The following is a 19737-nucleotide window of genomic DNA, read 5'->3' on the forward strand; positions in this document are numbered from 1 at the left end:
TCTCGGATGCTCCTCCAAGCCCACGGCACCGCCCTCTCCCTTTCTTCTGAAGAGAGATCTAGGGTCAGAATGCGTGCAGATTAAAATTGGGTAGAATTTTCTAGGAGTTTATTTTTAAGCTTCTCGAATGCATATTATTGAGTCCCCAATAGTTCTTATCTCACTAATTTGGGATTTATGGTCATCAGAATAGGGACTGGGAGGACATAAGCTTTTCCAATCCTATTGGAGGGGAAAGCCCTGTAAAAAAGCAAATACGGTGGAAGGAGAACCAAGTCCTTATGAGCATTTGAGCAGAATTTATTGATAGATATGTAATTCGTGTAAAATCTTCAAGAGTCTTTTTTTTTTTCCTTGTAAAGAAGATTAATCAGAGCGGCTGATTGGCTCAGTGGCAAGAGTACAGTTGAAAAAGACATTGAGAAAGAACTCATATGACAGGCCAGGATGTTGACCCTGCTCTAAGCCACCTTCAAGTCCACCTTGCTTGCATGCATACCTGAGTTTTGTAGAAATATGTGGCCTTTTGTCAGCAGGGGATGGGAATAGGAAGCTGTTTCGGGGGCGAGGGGGTGGTGGTGAGAGAGGTGTCATTGGAAAATACCTATTTTGGGGAAAAGTGGAGCCTCATAGTGTGTGTGTGTGTGTGTGTGTGTGTGTGTGTGTGTGTGTGTGTGTGTAGGGGGAAAGGGGCTAAGATGGTGTTTCAGAGAAGGGGGCTTACCGATGGCCTCTTTCCTCTTAGTGAGCAAGCCAGTCTCTGGTCGTTTATGACACCTGGGTCTATGACATTTCCTGTTCTATTGACAGGTTCCCAGAATGTTGCTATTTGCTCCCAAGGCAGCTCCGAGGCAGAGCTGAAGTGCCAGCTTCCAGATGTCCAGGCTTACCTCAGGGGTTTTTGGGGGTCCCTGGCCAGGGCTCAGTTGGTTAGAGCATCATCTTGCACACCAAAAGGTTTCAGCTTCAACCCCCAGTTGGGGCAAGTATAGGAGGCAACCGATCGATGTTTCTCCCTCATTTAGATAGTCTCTCTCTCTCTCTCTCTCTCTCTCTCTCTCTCTCTCTCTCTCTCTCTCTCTTTCTCTCTCCTTCTCTTTCTAAAATCAATAAACATATCCCTTCCCAGGGCTTCCCTGGCCAATGCTGGGTCCTTCCTTCCTTCCTTGCTTTCTGGGCTCTTTCTCCTCGATGCTCCCTAACTTCTTACTCTAAGCAGGACTGGAAGACCCCACATGGTCCCCCTTCAATTCTCTGCTGAAGGCAGGTGGGGAGGTATCCTCTCTTCTTTCCCTTCTTCCTGGCCACACACTTGGGATCAGAAATCTGATCAATAAGAGAGAGCATCCTAAAGTAGTAGCTGCCACTCAGATCCTTACTGCTCCACTAGGATGCTCTCTCTTGTTGATCAGAATCGCAGGGCCTATACTTCTGGCATTGCCATCGTCTGCCTCACCTGTCCTAAACCAACGGAAAGGCAAATGGTCCCATTTGGTTCTGCTCAGCTACTCTTAGGGCACATCCTCAGGGGACTCGTAAATCTATGATGGAGCAGCGATGGTCCTCAGTAAGAAAAACCATTCACTTGCCAGAGCTCTCAGTGTGGGGAGATGGATGAGAAACAGTGAGGGAAGAAGGGCTACCCACCTGGTCACTACAACAGTCCAGGTGCCTTCATGCCCATCCACCCTTTCTCTCTGATGAAATATCAGAAGAGAGGGAGGCCTTCATTGTTTCTCCCAGGAGCCTGGACACCTTCTTCTGCTTCTTCCATCTCTCTGTCTTTCCCCTCAATCCTCACTCAAGGATATGTTTATTGATTTTAGAGATAGAAGAGGAGAGAGGAGAGAGGAGAGAGAGAGAGAGAGAGGAGAGAGAGAGAATATCTATATGAGAGAGAAACATCGATCAGTTGCCTCCCATACTCGCCCCAACTGGGGGTTGAAGCTGAAACCTTTTGGTGTACAGAATGATGCTCTAACCAACTGAGCCCTGGCCCGGGCTTCCGTTTCTTAGTTCCATTCTTTGGATTCCCTCACCATTTTGGCTCATTCCAATGCTAGGTGCTAAGTGACAGCCTGAAGATGGTGGGGAAAAGCTTTCCCCTGACATTGACAAGTGTCAGTGTTCAGAGCTCTGCCCCTTCTAGCGCACCCTGCCCCCTTCTAGCTCTTACCAGACCCCACCCTATCCTTCTTTCTTGTCTCTTTCTCTGTTCATCTTTATTTCCCCCTCTCATTCATTTTGTTTTCCTCTCAATTCACAATTCTTAACTTATATTACATTTCTATGTTTCCAGAAAATTCCTCAGCTATTCCTGCCACTTCTGATTAAGCCCCCTTCCCACATCTCGTTGGCTCCATTCCACTTTCCTAGGTTGGGAAGGTGCATCCCAACTGCGCAGGGACACTTCACTGCTCACAAGAGCGTATTCCAGACCCCTCCGCATTCTGCAGCACCCACTCTGACACCTGGAACCATGGGAGTAAATGCTCAGCAACCCAGGAAGTGAGCGCATACCTGAAAGATCTGGCAGTATTTGGAAGAAATTGGGATTTAATTAGTGTTTCTTTTTATGCCTCTGTCAATATGCCTCTGTGACATTTATGGGGCTGTGTGGGTATCCTCTGGGGATTTAATTACATAAAATTCCTCCTCTTTGTTAAAATCTAATAAACACACAATGTACAAATTTGAAAGTGGCTCTGTTGCCAAAAGTGAGATGCTTAATTGGAATGGGGACTTATTTTTCTTCTCTTTAAGAAAATGGTAGTTTCATGAATTCTTGTTTCACTGACAGGTGGGTGGTATTTGTAATTTTTTTCCTTATGGGAGGTAACAATGAGTAGTCTAAACGAGGGACACTTGCTCTTCTTCTTCTTCCTTTTTTTTGGATCCAGAAAGGTTGCAGTGAAACCAAAGGAACTTACATCTAGATTGTTCCTGTGCATTTGGTTTTCCAACCTCTGGCTGCAAGTGGTGAATTACACCAAGAGCAATGACTTATAGATGTGTGTACCTGGTACAGGTTAGGGACAGCGCTGCTCCTTGCCTTGTGGGCCGTGCTGCCCCCTTCTCCTGTGGTTTGTGGGACCTATGTGTGGTTCCAGATGTGCCCCAAACCCAGCCACCACTGAGTCATTGGGCTCAGGTGGGCCTGAGCCCAATGAAATGAACTGGTTGCCCTGTTTGGTTTGGCTCAGTGGATAGAGCGTTGGCCTGTGGACGGAAGGGTCCCAGGTTCAATTCCGGTCAAGGGCACATGCCCGGGTTATGGGCTCGATCCCTAGGAGGGGGTGTGCAGGAAGCAGCTGATCAATGACTCTCTCATCACTGATGTTTCTCTCTCTCCCTCTCCTTCTCCCTTTCTCTCTGAAATCAATAAAAATATATTAAAAAAAGAAAAAGAAAATGAGTTAGAAAATGAGTTGGTTGGCACTGAGATCACTCCCACATTAAAAGCTGTGATTACAATGTCTGTTTTTAAGATGAAGGAGCTGAGACTGGGTGCAGTTAGAAGTAATGGCAGGCATGCTTGCCAGCGTTGTGGGAAGAAGGAATGGGAGGTCGTGTTTTAATGAGTGTGGAGTTTCAGCTAGGGAAGATGAAGAAGTTCTGGAGGTGGATGGTGGTGATGGTTGCACAATAGCGTGAATGAACTTAATGCTTCTGAGTTATATATTCAAAAATGGTTAAATGATCTGCATATTTTACCTCAATACAGAGTTTCATAATTGCTCGTCATTAATGTAAAACACAAACATTCAGATGAATATATTTTAAAATGTGGTAAATACATGCAATAGGGTATTGTATATTATTCAGCTTAAAAAGGAATAAAATTCTGACACAGCCTACAACATGGATGAACCTTGAGATATGTTAAGTAAACAAGCCAGTGACAAATATTGTATGATTTCACTTATACGAGGTCCCTAGAGCAGTCAGATTCATAGAGACAGAAAGTACAATGGCAGTTGCCTGGGGCTGGAAGGAGAGGGAAATGGAGAGCTAGTGTGTAATGGATGTAGCGTTTTAGCTTGGGAAGATGAACGAGTTCTGGATGGGGGTGATGGCTGCCTAGCAATGTGAATGAACTTAATGTCACTAAACTGTACACTTAAAAATGATTAAAATGGTAAATTTTATGAATTGTGTATCACACACACACACACACACACACACACACACACAAGTTCTGGCAGACTGCAGGGCACCAATGGAGCTTGCTCCCCGTCCCCGCTAGGGCCCCTTCCATTAGAGCTAAGTACTCCCCACCCCTCCGTGCATCTGTACGTAAGAACCAGAAAAGATTCTCTCCGTCCTGACACATGCCCACCGTTACTGTGTGCCAGAGAGCAAACGGCAGCCTGATGGAGTCTTGACCTCCGGGCCAGAAGACGCAAACACAAATGCCAGCTTGGAAAGGGATTAATGGTTTAAACGGTCTGAGGGAAAGAAAATGCTATTAGTGCGGGCTTGGCTCTCTGAGAAGGGTCCATTAATTCTCGTACAGGAGCTCCAGGGGGAGAAATGTTGCCCTAATTATGTCGTCAGTAATTCGGCCATTTAAATGGCTAACCAATTCACAAGTAGGTTTTTCCTCGCGGTATTGTATCTTCATTCAGGGCTTTCCTTCCCACCAGGAGCCAGGCTGCTCTTCAGACGTGTGCTCCGTGGTGAAGATGTTAGCTTGTCTTTGCCCATCGCTACCCCTCCTCCTCTTCAGTCATGTGACCTTGTTGCTTTCCTGTGGGATTGGAAATGTGTCTGGCTGGAATTATTGCCTATGTTGGCAGGATTCTTGTAGCCTCCAGAAGGTACAAGGCCAAATACCATGTTTGCAGCGTCTCCCACGGATAGCCATGATGGGCACGGATCCGACAGTTGTAGTTCAATTAAGTGGAGATTTAGCACCTGTCCAGGTCCCTCCTTGTGGATGCCTGCTGGGTCCACATGAACAGCCAGTGCCCTGTTGTCCAGGCAGGATCCAGGCCCCAGTGCTGGGCTCTCCATACTCAGTGAGCTCAATGAGCTGATTGGCTGTGCCAGGGTCATCACCCATGACCCTGCGAGGGACTCGGACTCATAGGTATGCCCCAGACTGCCCTTGGTAATACTTTCCCTGGATACAAAATGTGCAGCCAGTCTTTGATGGAGAGAGAGCCTTTGGCTCAATAATTCCTGCTTTTTGCCTCTACGATGGAGGCAAAGACCCTGAAAATCCTGGGGCTGTGGCGGGGGGGGGGGGGGCGGGGGAGGCGGGGGGACAAAGTGTGATATTCTTTCCAAGCAGGGGGGAGAAAAGTAACAAAGAATATGTATTGGCAAGGCCTTCTTTAATATACATAATAGACAAACTCCATTATTTATTATGTCCAGGCACAGTGAACATATTTCTCCATTGAATCCTTACAGTAACACTAAGAGGTCTGGGTCCATTTTGGAGATGATAGAAATGAGGCCCAGGGAGGTTCAGGACTGACTCACAGCACACAGCCAGAAAGTACTAGGAACACAATCCCATTGGCTCTTTAGACTCAAAATTTCGCATTCTCTCGGCAGTGCCACCGCTGCTCAGGGACTGCTCAGGTGTTCATGCAGGAGTTTAAATATCTGGGGCTTAAGGTAACCACTTTAGTGAAGAATACCAGTGCACTCCATTATGTGGTCATTAACGGATTCGATTTTTACAAAGTGCCACATAATCCTCCTCTTATCTTCCCACCGGTGCTGATCTACACACTGTGTGCATCGGTGGTTACCGATGGAGGTGGAGGGGGATGGAAAGAGTGGATGAGGCAGGTGGGTGGTCAGAACTGCCATGAGATGGGAGGGCTCCATTCTCCCGAAGCAGTCATGTGCTCATTTGAGAAAACGGCAGTGCATTTGCTCCACTGGCTCTGTGCACTGCCCCTCCCTCCAGCAATCCCTCCTCCCTCCTCTGGCCACCCCATGTGGACATTCCCAAAGCAGGGTTCTACTCTGAGCTGTCTTCTCTTCTCTTACACCTCTTTTTTCCCCTCCAGGGCTCTCATCCACTACTTGGCCTTTGCCACCATGTCTACCACTGTCACCACTTCCATCTGAGTGACACTCAGTTGTGTCTTACCAGCCCGACCTCTCTCCCGATCCTCAGACCTGCTTCCCGCCTCCCTGTCAGGCAGTTCCCTGTGGGCTGCTCCAGCATCTTGATCCACAGGCTCTCAGTCACCATATCTCCCTGCCCTCCCCACTCTAGCACCACCATCTGACCACCCTGCGTCACCACAATTCTCTGGTCGCCTCCTTGTCCCAGTCCTCTTCACACCTCTTTACTACACAGCCTCTTAGGGCCAAGCACTTTCCACACTGTACTTTTCTTATCTGCTGTCCCTAAATTCTTTTTACACTCCACGCCATTCTATACTGCCATCTGTTTAATATTCCCAAAGTAAAACTCAGATCACATCAGCTCTGTCAAAAATAGTTTATGGTCGGTGGCATCTGAGGCTTTTCAGAGTATGATCTTAAATCACTTTTCCAGTCTCGTGTTCTGCCATCACTTCTCCACACCAAAAATAGGAGCAGCTGCAGCCGTAGTAGTAATAATAGTAGTAGCAGTAAAGCCACAGCACTAAATGGTCATTGAACATTTTCTGTGTGCTGAGCACTGTTCTAAGTGCTTGATGTGATGCACTCATTTAGTTCTCATAACCACCCAGTGAGTCGATGCTGTTGTTCTAGTAAATGCATCACTTGCTATTGCAGACCAAGCACTGTGCTTTAGTTTTTATGGACCCTTTCTCCTACTGTTTTGCCCGGCAAGACTGTTCTCCCTTTCTGTCTCTCCAGGTCTAACCCCGTTTTTTGAGTTAGTCATCGGTGCCCTGCTCTCCCAATGGTCTCCATTAAATGGTCTCTTTTAGTTCCTGCTTCTCTCTCATTGTGCTCCCCATCTTCTGCCTGGTGTTGTAGGCGTGTGTAGCTGGTTATCCTGTCTGGTTACAGATCTCAAGGGCATGGACTATCTCCTCCAGATCTGTATCCCTTATAGCATCCAGCAAGCACTTTACACTAGCAGGTACTGGATATATCTGTTCTATTGAGTCAGAGTTAATGGGGTTGATTCACATTTCAGACTCCTTCTATCTAAAAGGCCAGATAGCCCAGCCAAATCAGGAAGAATGAAGATGCCAAACCTGAGTGATAGGCAAAACCCCCTTTCATTTGCTAATAGGTAATTATCCTTGTTCTTTAAAAGAACAAGGGGAAGGGTCTTCATGGATAGATGCGCTTTGGGTGTGAGGGTGGAGAGGATGGACATTCTTTATACTCTCTAGCATTATCACTTGTGGATTTCTCTTCTATATATTGCTGGAAACATCTCTGTCATCACAAAAGGGATATATGTTCATGGTAGAAATTTGGAAAATATAGATAAGCATTAAGAAGAAAATAAAATTAATGATAATCTCAGTACCCAGAAATGACTGTTTTTAGCATTTTGGTGAATATTCTTCTAGTCTTTTGATTATATTTACTCATATGTAGACATTAATATACTCATGGTTATTTTAAAAATACACTTTGATATTTTCCAATGTGATAAATTAGGGATAGATACTAGTTTTATCATCTTTCATTATTTTATGATAAATTTTAAAAAATTACTGGTTATTTATTACTTTCTGTGAATTGCCTATCCATATCTGGTCATTTTTATACATTTATTGTTGATTTATAAATGTTCTTTTTAGATTAAAGATACTTATCTCTCTCCCCCTTTTGCATCTAGGTGAAAATATTGACTATATAATTAAAATGTTTATAATTTATCAGTCCTCTATCGCATATTAAGTTTTCACTGCTATAAATAATGTGACACTTTATATTGCACAGAGATCTTATTGGCATTATTTCTTTGGGATTGATACAGAGAAATGGGATTACTGGGTTATTTCCCATGAGAAATATATGCCAGTTACTTATTTCTCTGAACTTGTAGCATAAATGAATATTATCTTTAAAGAGTTGTCCAATTTAATGAGCAAAAAAAAAATGGATTTTTTTTTTAGTTTTAAATTATTTTACTACCAGAAAAGTAAAATTATTTTTTTATTTTATTATCTATTTGTATCTGAATGCTTTGTGTATCAGATGTTCTTTGCCCAATTGGGTTGTTATTGGTATTCTAATTGATTTATTAGATTATTAAAAATATTGATTTAAGGTAGTAACATTATACTACTTGCTACAAATTTGTTTCTCACTTGTCTCATGAATTTTTATTTTATATTTGCTTTGCTTTTATTTTCTAGTTTAGATCACATAGTCAAATCTATTTTATTCTTTGTGACTTTCCATTATTTGTTTTATGCTTAGAAAAGTATTTTGATTATTTTCCTGGTTTGATTTTGTTCATTTGTATTTAAAATCCACTGGTAGTATATCTTCACGTGTCACCTGTCTGAGATGGGATAGATTGAAAAGACTGATTAGTCATGAGAAGACGTCTTAAACTGGCAGAGATTCTGCATGGCATGAAGTGAGCAGAGGGGAAAGAGGAAGCTGGGCGGGGGGGGGGGGGGGGGAGGAACAGCACCTGGAACTGGGATTTCAGGAGAAGAGAGGTGGTGACAAGTGGACATTCAAGGTCAAGTGATGAGCCCTCAAAGGATGTATGGATTTGCACAGTTGAAATACAGTCAGAACCCGAGGGGGGGAGGGAGGGAGGGGGGGTGAGGGAGGGAGGGAGAGAGAGAGAAGAGAAGAGAAGAGAAGAGAGAAGAGAGAACACACATGTATTTTCAGTGGTGGAGGCGGGAAGGCTTTGATTAGAGATTAGTGGGTTAAAAAACTACCATTGCTCTAGCCAAGGTCAACAAGAACTTCCCAGTTGTCAAATCCCCCAACCCCGCCCCCCTGCAGCTTTTGACATTAGGCTTCCTCTTTTTTTTTTTTTTTTACTGTTTAAGGAATTTTTATTAAAGCAAGTATTTTATAATCCAAATTACGTTTCCTTGCTCAGTTATCAATTCTGTTATTTAAAACAGAAGTGACATTCTGAGCTATTCCACAGTAAAGAATTACAAAATTAAAGAAAGGAATGCTTTAAATTTTTGTACTTTGCTGAAAATTCTTTTTCCCAGGGTCTATAAAACATTAATTTGTTTTTATATTTTACTATTTTTTTTGTGTTTTTTTTTTGTTTTTGTTTTTAAATCAATAAGTAATCTAGGACTAGCATTATTTTTGCTAGACCTGGCATTTGCTCGGTACATAAGGTCCAAAGTTTCCTTTCCTTTTTTTATTTATTTTATATTTTGCAATGTTTTTTTTTTCCGTAATATTGTTATTCGATGTTTAGATATTTTTCTTCGGTGAAGCACGAGTTTCTTTTCATGGTCCCTGATCAATTTTAAACAGTTGGAACACCGGTGGCACTGTTAACTGCTTTCTGGGCAGCCTCTTTAGCTTGGTGGGCTTGTAGTACGGCTACAGCTTCATCAACTTTAGAACGGAGAGACTCTGGAGACTCAAGCATATGAAGAAGTTCTGAATTATCGATCTCCAACAACATGCCAGTGATTTTACCAGCAAGAGTAGGGTGCATTGCTTGAATGAGAGGAAACAGCCGTTCACCCAACATTTGCTTTTGCTCTTGAGGAGGGGCAGATGCCAACATGGAAGCAGTCAAAGGCTCCTGACCTTGTACATGAACAGCAGGCTGTTGCATGGTAACTTGTGGCTGTGCATTAAGATGCTGTTGAGGATTGCGAACTCCTGGAGCGTATTTATACTGTGCAACGGTGCGGACAGCAGGAGTAGCTGCAGCAGCAGCCGCTGCAGGACGAGGACCCATTGTCTGTGTTGATGTGTTAGCAACACGCTGTGTGGACATGACTCGTGGAACCTGTGAAGAAGCTGGTCTCATAGTACTAAATGGTGGTCTAGGAGCGGCTGGGCGGATAGCACCGGGCATATTTTGGAATGGATGAGGTCTGGCACCCTGAGCAGTCCAGCGAGGACTTGGTCTTAGTTGAGCAATTTGGCTAGGAGGATAGTATGCAGCACGGTTCTGAGTCTGTGGGATAGCTGCCATGAAGTAACCTGAAGGAGGTGCTGGCTGGTAGGGGTTGATTACGGGGTTGGGCACAGCTCTCACACTTGCCATTCTCTGCATATACTGGTTAGTGAGGTGAGCCTGGCGCTCTTCTTTGCGCTGAGCTAAAGCTACATACAATGGTTTGGTAGCCACAATTCTACCATTCATTTCTGTAACTGCTTTAGTGGCTTCTTCTGGGGAGGAGAAACATACAAAACCAAACCCTTTGCTGCGACCACCCTCCATCATAACCTTTGCGCTAGTGATTGTACCAAATGGAGAGAACTCTTTCCGGAGACGTTCATCATCAATACCATCATCAAGATTTTTCACATAAAGGTTAACACCCTGGTATCTGGTGATCCTATCTTGCTTCATCTGTTCGAATTTGCGTTTAAGTTCCGTCTGCCTTTCCACTTTTTTCTGAGCTCGACCAACGTAAATTTGTTTTCCATTGAGCTCCTTTCCATTCATCTCATCCACAGCTTTCTGTGCATCTTCATGCCTTTCGAAGCTTACAAATCCAAAACCTTTGGATTTTCCACTTTCATCTGTCATTACTTTCACACTTAAGGCAGGTCCAAACTTGCCAAAGAGATCCTTAAGGCGCTCATCATCCATGTCTTCTCCAAAATTCTTGATGTAAACATTGGTGAACTCTTTTGCCCTAGCTCCAAGTTCTGCTTCTCGTTCTTTACGAGACTTAAATCGCCCAACAAATACTTTACGATCATTTAAAAGCATCCCGTTCATTTTTTCAATAGCTCTTTCAGCTGCTTCCTGTGTCTCAAAATGTACAAATCCATAACCCTTGGAACCATTTTCATCACAAACCACCTTACATGAAAGGATGTTACCAAAAGCAGAAAACGTATCATACAGTGCTTTATTATCAATGGATTTGTCCAAATTTTTAATGAATATGTTGCCCACTCCACTTTTGCGAAGCGATGGATCACGCTGAGACCACATGATGCGAACTGGCTTGCCCTTTATAACATCAAAATTCATGGTGTCTAAAGCACGCTCCGCGTCCGCCGGCTGCTGGAAGTTCACATACGCGTAGCCCAGGGAGCGGCGGGTGATCATGTCCCTGCAGACCCGGATGGAGAGGATGGGCCCGGCCGGGCTGAACTTCTCGTAGAGCATCGCCTCGGTCACGTCGGGGTGGAGGTCCCCCACGTAGAGCGAGGCCATCGGGTAGCTGGGGACGCTGGGGTTCATCTCGGAGCGGCTGCCCGCGGGGCCACAGGCCGCGACCTTTCCGTGAGCGGAGGGGAGCGAGTGCGGGGCCGGGGGCGGCGCCGGGGGAGGGGAGCGGGGGCGAGCGCGGAGGGACAAAAATCGAGCGGAATCGACAACTACTCAACAGCCGCCTCAGGACGGGAGTCGGTCCGCTGCCGCTGGCCGCTGGCTGCCGGCTGGGGGCGAGGTGCTGCGGGGTCGGGTCCGGGCGGCGAGAAGGCCTCGGTCTCTGGGTTCCTGCTTGGAGCTGCTGCGGGGCCGCGGGCGGGTCGGTCTCGGCTGCTTCACCGGGTTATTTTTATAAAAAGGAAGAAAAAATAAAAATAAAAGTCTCCGGCGGGGGGGGAGACGCGGACTTTTTTGTTAAATTTTTTTTTGGTTTTTTAAAAGGTTTTTTTAGATTTTTGGGGGGTTTTTTAATAATAAATGTGTGTTCCGAGCCCGGAGCACACACTCCGCACTCTCAGCACTAACCGCCGGGGAGAAGGGGCAGGCTTCCTCTTTCTTGAAGCACCCAATCCCCTCAGGCTCTGTGACACCATCTTCTCAGGAGTGGATTTCTCTGCTTTGCTGCCATCCCTGTCTTGAGGTTGAGTCCTACACCGTCTGCTCTATAAACTCTCTCCCCAACCCTTATTCATCCCCACACCTACAATTCTATCCACGTGCCAGTGACCCCGCCCCTCAATTTGTATCTCCAACCTGGACCTCTCTTCTGAATGGGGGTGAAGGTATTTACCTAATGGGTGGACATCTTATTGCAGATTCAGCTTGGCTCAAACCAAACACACCTTTCCCCTTCTCCCCCTATCCTATCCCCTGATTGCTCTTCTTCCAGGATTTTCTATCTTAGCCGGTTTCTTAGCAAGGTGCTTGTGAGCTCTGCTTCAAAAAAAGATTAAGCTAGAAGAAATGGACGTGCATCTCAGTGATAAATGTAGGGTGAACATGATGAAGATGTCCCTATGGCTGCGAATGAGGGAGGACTAGAACCGTTTCCCAGGGAAAGCTAAAGTAGAAGAGGCAGCATTCTGTTCTCTGAACTGGGAAATAAAGCCCTAACCCCTAGATACCTTAAAGGCCCCAGAGGTCACCTGGGAGACAAGAGTCACTGAATATTCCTCCAATGTAAGGATTTTGTAAACAACCTTCCCAGGTTTCAGCTTGCAGATTCACTCTCCAAAGGTCACATATTCCAAAAACAGTTTCTAAATTTGCTTCTGTGATTTGCATTCATAAGAAGATGCACCTGCAGATCATGTAGGGCGACAACTAAGCAGTAGGATTTAAATCGCTACTGGTGGTCCAGGTGGGGTTCAAAGGCCATTTCTAAAGCAGATGGAAACCTCTTAAAGAAAAACTTCTCAGACATCTCAGTTGAGCTGAATCAGCTCTCTATTGTATCTTTTTATTAGCAAAAGACACAACAGGTTGATCAGAAGGGGGCTAGTTCTTTTTATTTAAAAAAAAAAAAATATATATATATATATATATAATTTTACAGAGAGGAAGGGAGAGGGATAGAGAGTTAGAAACATCAATGAGAGAGAAACATCGATCAGCTGCCTCCTGCACACCCCCTACTGGGGGTGTGCCCGCAACCAAGGTACATGCCCTTGACCGGAATTGAACCCGGGACCCTTTGGTCCACAGGCCAACACTCTATCCACTGAGCCAAACCGGTCAGGGCAGGCCAGTTCTTTTTAGATATGTATCTTAAAATTTTAAGCAACAGTATTCAAGTTTCAGCTAGTTAAATATTTGAAGGAGAAGAGGAAGTAAAGCAGTGATTTTTATCCACTTGGAGATATTGGAGCCTTTTTTAAAAAAACAATTAGAAGAAGTGAAACGGTCATGCCCCACTCTTGTGTTTGAGTGGGTTGGAAAGAGCGGTTTTGGTTGTGAAGGGTGTCAGAGAAACCCTGCCATGGTTGGTCCTTTCCTGGCCTCACCATGTGCTTTTTGGCATCCACTCAGCTCACCACCAGAAAGAGAAAGTCCCCTTCCACTGCCCTCCCGACTGCTGGGTGCTGTGGTCACTCCTGCTCTGGCTCACCCTGGACGTCAGGGTCTTTTTTGCTGCTGCCTCCCCCAGATTATCTGTCCCCTTTACTTGACAGACTCGAGTCCTGACTAGGATACTGTCACTTACAACTGCATCATCAGCTTTTCTGATAACACCCCCATGCCTCCTGCTAGTTTGTAGAAATGAACTACAGACATTTTCTTTCAAGGAAACGTATGGATCTTTAGTAGAACCAGTGCATTACTTCACTTACAATAACTAAAGAGAGTTCAAAGAGAGGGTGTGTCTTTGGAGGGAAGGTCTCACGACAGAAAGAAGTTACCCTTTACTTAGGAACCCCCTGATGAGATGAGGAAATCAGTAATTGCAAAACCACTGATTTAAATCCGGTTCCTGATAGGGAGCAGATAGGAACCAGATAGAGCTTCCACTGAACGATGCCAGCGAGATCTGAGAGCAATGAGGTGAAAACAAACAAAGCAGAAACTCCTGGCTGCCTGTGGTGCCGCGCTGGCTCCGCCTCAGTTGAGCATCACCGCCACCTGACATCTCTTTTATTTCTGTTGCAGCAGCTCTGGCTGCTCTGCCTGGAAACCCAGGAGGTCCCTCCCTCACCCGCTCTTGGAAATGTTTAACCCCTGCCAGCTGGAACCAGCACTGCAGGGAAGGAACAGCAGCCATATGGCTTCCGCGCTCGAATGACAGGTTTCAAACCTCTTGCTCATCATTGGTACCATGGGATAGCTTCCTCCTGCAGGACCCCGGTGGGTTGGCCTTGTACAAGAGGAGGCAGGCTTTTCACCGCAGGCTGTCTATACTCCCTTGAAGACAGGAAAGTGTTCCCCTGATGGGGCAGGGATGCGACTCTTGGGTGGCTGTGCTACTTCTGCTCACGCTAGTCTTGCATCTACTGCTTCGTTACTCCTGATACGAGCAACCACGTGGTTACTCATATTAGTCGTCTCCCTGCATCAAATGCGCGTTCCTGTTTCCCATCTCTCCCTGGCCCCCTTGTGATCGAGCTTCTGTCCTCACAGTTTAGGGAGATGCTTCCCTCGAGGAGCCAGCTGGTTCAGGTCCTGTGTCCTTTCTCAGGCATCTTCATTCTTGTTTCTTCTTCAGTCGTGCTGATGCTGCCCATGGCCCTCGTGCCACTCTCTGAGCTTGCTTGTCTTTCTGCCTCTCCGATGTCCTTCTCCGTCTCTGTCAATGGCTCTCGTATCTTTCCACCTTTCCTGATGGTTACTGTGTTCTCCAGCATTTGCCATCCTCCTGATATCTCTCCATCACCCCAATGGCCAAGTTATCTGCTCTACTCAGATATTCCCAGTCTATGCCCTGGTCTCATTATGGTCCAACAGAGTATGGCCCAGATGCTTCCTGACCATTTCTACCCAGTTATCACATTATTATCTCAGCTCAGTCTGCTTAAAACTCATAAAATCATTTTCTAGCCACACTCGAGTCTTCTTCCTAATGTTCCTCCACCGTGAAAGCCAAGGTTCATTCTTGATGCTTGGTTCTGTTTTGGGGCAGGCAGCCCATCAGCTGCCAAGGCCTGGTCGTTTTTCTCTGAATGTCCCCCCCAGTGCATTCCTTGCACATTTCCCCCATCAGTGTCTCAGGCCAGTTGCACCTGCAGTTTTGCTGTAGCCACCAGTCTCTGTCCAACTCCAGCCGAGTATGTACCCCTCTGCCAGATTAATCTTCTGAAAACACCACTTTCCTTTGTGCAAATACTTTATTACTATGAAGAGCCAAAAGCCTATGAGTTTAGACCAGCCGTGGGCAAACTATGGCCCGTTTGAAATGAATAAAACTAAAAAAAAAGAGACCGTACCCTTTTATGTAATGATGTTTACTTTGAATTTATATTAGTTCACACAAACACTCCATCCATGCTTTTGTTCTGGCCCTCCGGTCCAGTTTAAGAACCCATTGTGGCCCTCGAGTCAAAAAGTTTGCCCACCCCTGCTTTAGACTGTCATGAAGGAATTCCCAATCCCAGCCAACGTGAATCCATACCTTTGATCAGTGGTGTACCCAGAACATGCCAAACTAGCTTCCTCATGTCGAATGCCTTTTCACTTCCGGTTTGCCAGTCTCACCCCTTCTTCAAGGTCTAGATGAGCATCTGCTTTTTCATGAAACTTTCTGTAAATATTTGAACCTCGAGGACCCCTATCTCCCACATCTAAATGCGAAAATTTGACGCTCATCTTACATTTAATCACATACTTCTTTTGGGTTCTTCCTTTACGTTGTTGTCTTTCATTGACATTTAAATTTTATTTTTGGATTAAAATAAAATTTGGGGAGTATTTTATTGACCCGATACACTGATAAGCTTCTCAAAGGCATGAGCTATACCTCTTTTCCTTGTGTCCCACTATTATCTGGTACAGGACTTGGCAGATAGGAGTCACTTAGCACTTGAGAGCAGGAGATTGAAGGTTGGTTACCTGGGACTTTATTTTAATCAGGGAAATCTATTTTTAAAAATTACAATTTTCTCTCCACCAAATTATTTATTAACCTATTCATGCTTGCCATCTTTCCATCAATGTGTAAATATAAAACTTTACTCATCAAAAAGGAAGTGTTTGGTTTATTGTTTGTGAGTCTGATTATGTATGATTGATAGCTGAGACATACTAATATGATCCTTGATTTTAAAGACGTGTTGTTGGCTCATCTTCCCCAGTGAGGTCTTGTGAGTGATGCCTGGGGTGAAATCTTGCTTGTGGTCACGTTTTTGAACCCCAGAGAGGGAAGGAAATAGCAATACTGCATACAGCAGCTGCCAACCCTGATTCAGACACACCTTGGCCCTGATGGCTTTTGTAGCAAAGGATTAAGGATTGACTTGCTGGTGAGGCTGGGCCTGGTTTTCAGCCCTGGAAGATCTACACAGTTGATTTAATGGTTCACCATATTCTCTGAGGGGGAAATTGATACTAACCAAACCTAAAAGCACTGGTTGTAAAATCAGCATTCCAATATGTTAATTTAAAATTACCTTAAAAATATTAGGGATAGATGTACTAATATCGACCTTCTAGAATGATACTTAGAAGGTATGCAAGCATCTGGGCAAAAATTCTAAATCTGAGAGTTGATTGATGATCATGAGAGAATCAGAGCATTGTTGGTATTTGGGGAGAGTCTTGAACTCTGGGAAGGCCTGAGAATTGCCTCTGGATCTCGTGCGTGTGTGTGTGTGTGTGTGTGTGTGTGTGTGTGTGTGAGCTCATACATATACACATTTTTCCCCACACGCCTGCATATTCACCTCTGCCATTTGCGAACATTAACTGAGCATATAACTAAGTGCTTGGTGCCACATGCTGAAGACACAGGTGCTGTTCCTCTCCTGGAGTTCATAGACATGTGACTATCCTTTGGACAGTATTGAGTGAATAGTAACAGACTCTTATTCATCAGCTCTTTTTTCTAGCTCCTTACAGATGACCATTTCCTTTGTGTCTTAAAAATCATTTCTTGCCCTGGCTGGTTTGCTCAGTGGTTAGAATGTCAGCCCGAGGACTTAGGGCTCATGGGTTCAATTCCTAGCCAAGAGATCCTACCTCAGTTGCAGGTTCAAGCCCTGGCCCAGGTTGGGGAAGGAGTGGAAGGCAACCAATGAATGTATTTCTCATATAGATGTTTCTCTCTCTCTCTCACTCCCCTTTCTCTCCCTCCCTTCCACTCTCTCTAAATCAATGGAAAAAATATCCTCGGGTGATAATTTAAGAAAATCATTTCTGAAGCTGGCATGTTTATTAAGCTGACTGATATTACTAATTTCATTTCGTGTCACTTTATTTTTGGTAGTGATGTTCTCTAACCTGTCCTTCAGTTCCAGATGACACTGTGCTTGGGTGTGTAGACCAATGCATGTACATACACCCAGCAAGAGGAAGCTGTGGTGAGGTATTTGCCACTGTTCCTCAATCCTGACTTTGGTGCTGGCATGTCTGGAAAGTTCTTATGGAAATTGGCTCGGAAGAGGTCTTGTTGAAGCAGTCTGTGGCCAAGGCAGGTGGGAGAAGTTTCAATTTGCTTTCTTGGCTGGTTTGAGAAGCACCACTGTATTCCTGGAAATGCCTTCAGGGAGGGGACTTTTCTTTCCTCTAAAGGTGAGTGGGGTACTGTCTTCTGAGTGGGAAAAAGAGATGACAGGGTTTTGTGCTGGAGGAGAGGAATGCCCTACATGGACCTGGTATTGCATTTTCCGCTTTGCACACTTGCTGAGGTATGGCAGTGAGGATGGCAGACCTTCCCTACCTGACAGGGAGGCAAGAGGGCAGGCAGAGGCTATGTCTTTAATTAGTGTGAACAACTAAAGCAGGTGGCGGGAGCACCAGAACCGGAGAAAAACTGCCAGTCCCTGTGAGGCACAGGGAGGACTTTTAATGCCAAGATGACCTTTAGTCCCGGGGCCCAAATTCCCAGGATGTCTGCCAAAATAAAGACTCTCGGTGTGATTTAGGAAGATGTGTTCTAATTAGGCTTTGGGCACAAAACTCATTGGGATCTTCAGAGCGATCATGAGTCCCAGGAGTTATTTCATTCCAAGGCATGATTCAGAGTGAGTTGGAAAAGAGCATTTTAGCTGAGTCTAGGGATTAGACCCAAGTTCTTCTGAGGGCCAGCAGTTAAGGTCTAGTGAGAAAATATTGCTTTGCTGTAGATTGAGCAAATAAGAAAACAGTGACTGGAATGGTTGAATAGGGCTGTCAAAAGCTGCAGGATGTGACTTGTGCTAACATCCACAAGTACACAATGCCAGAAGCATTTCTATTTATTTTTCATTATTTTATTAGATTTGGGCTTTTTAAAAGGGGGTGAGTGTTTGGGAGGGAATTACAAATTCATTTTAAATTTAGTTAAAACATCTCTTATTAAATAAGCTCTCTTTCAGCCCTTGTGGTTATGACTGCAGTAATCACAGCCTGGGGTGGTATGGGATGTCTATCCATCCATGTGTCCATCCATGCACCATCCACCCACCCACCTAGCCATCCATTCAATAACAATTTGTTGAGCCTACAATATGGCATTTTCTATGTATGTAACACACAAATGTATTGAATGTTGAGTCTATAAACATAAAATATGATGATGGCCAGCCATCCCTTCTTATAGCTGATTTTGAGGGTGGAAATGTGGCTGAAAAATCAATAATTGGGTTTTTCAATACTAAAAAGCTTGAGTGTCCCTGTATTAAAGTTAGCTTGAGTTAATTGAGCAGGGGAAAAGAAAAACCCAAGTGTGGGGATTCAGAAAAACCATTAAAAATTTCCATCAATCTTTTTTTGTTTGAAATACATGCTTTGTCTGATTTTTAAAATTTTTTCACTCAGAGTAAGGCAGACATCACTTGTCACTCAAGGGGAGATAAAAATATATTGGAGGCTAAAATATGTCTCCTTTCTTCAAACTTGTTCCATGTCGTCTTGTTTTTCTACTAAACCTGAGCCGGGCCTGCAGAAGCCTGTACAAGGCATCTGGAATGTTGCTACTTTCAGTCTGTCTGATTCACAGCTCATCTTGATCTTAGATATCTGTTACCTTACAGAGAGCAACACAACAGTTATACCACATGTGCTAAGAATAATACTGTCAAATATGGTTAAACTGCTAGAAATCAACTTTTGGAAATGGGCTAAATGAGTGTGTATTTTCCATGCTGTCTTAATTCAAAGAGATTTTTTTTTTTTTAACCATATGTGCCAGAAATGCTTACCTTGGATCCAAGCTTGAGTATGAGATATTTCTGCCAAAAGAAATGAACAATTTTTTACCAAATTTAAGCAGTTGAGAATAAAGAGTGACTGTGATGGTTGGAGAGAATTGTCAAACATTGCAAGATGTGATTCTTGCTTATCTCCAACAAAGTAAAGTACTAAGCAGAAGGCTTATAAGTAGCATAAAATCAAGAGGTTTGGTGTTCCCAGTGGACCACTGTATTTAGAACAAGAGCATAGGAGAGTCACTCTAGAAATAAATTGGTGTTTGAATACCTCTCCTCAAAAGCAGTGGTTCACATTAGGTTTTCCTTAGGAAGGGGGAGCCTCATGGACAGACTGAGAGCCTTGCCTCTGAAACTTCTGGTTATCTGTGGCACTGAGCTTGGACACATGGACAGAGATGCAGGTGTCCCTTCTAGCCTTTACAAGGCTTAGAAGAGATTGACAGTTGCAATATCTGTGCCCACTTGACTAACCTTTTGGTGCCCGAGTTAGTTTGAACTCATTTGCTTCGTATCTATGTCAAGAAAGGGGGGAAACTTAGACATTTTAGATGCTGAAAAAAAGTGTAATATACAGGCCAACTTCTGAGGAATGGAATGGAGAATTGTCTTTCTGATTTTGTT

The 19737-nt window shown here is 44.4% G+C and overlaps 2 protein-coding genes across 2 annotated transcripts in view; one reads left to right on the forward strand and one right to left on the reverse strand.

The window, feature by feature from the left end:
• The window catches only part of TMEM178B (transmembrane protein 178B), a gene marked incomplete at its 3' end in the record, with an annotated part of 348346 nt that overhangs the window by 189121 nt on the left and 139488 nt on the right, over window positions 1–19737 (forward strand). The window lies entirely within an intron of this gene.
• On the reverse strand, window positions 8954–11443 carry LOC308527133 (polyadenylate-binding protein 1-like). Its single transcript, XM_081102484.1, has one exon. It carries the CDS (start codon window positions 11309–11311, stop codon window positions 9401–9403), a length of 1911 nt encoding a protein of 636 aa, XP_080958610.1. The 5' UTR covers window positions 11312–11443; the 3' UTR covers window positions 8954–9400.

The sequence above is a fragment of the Myotis nattereri genome (assembly GCF_964212035.1).
Source record: "Myotis nattereri genome assembly, chromosome: 11".
In the NCBI taxonomy this organism is placed as follows: domain Eukaryota; kingdom Metazoa; phylum Chordata; class Mammalia; order Chiroptera; family Vespertilionidae; genus Myotis; species Myotis nattereri.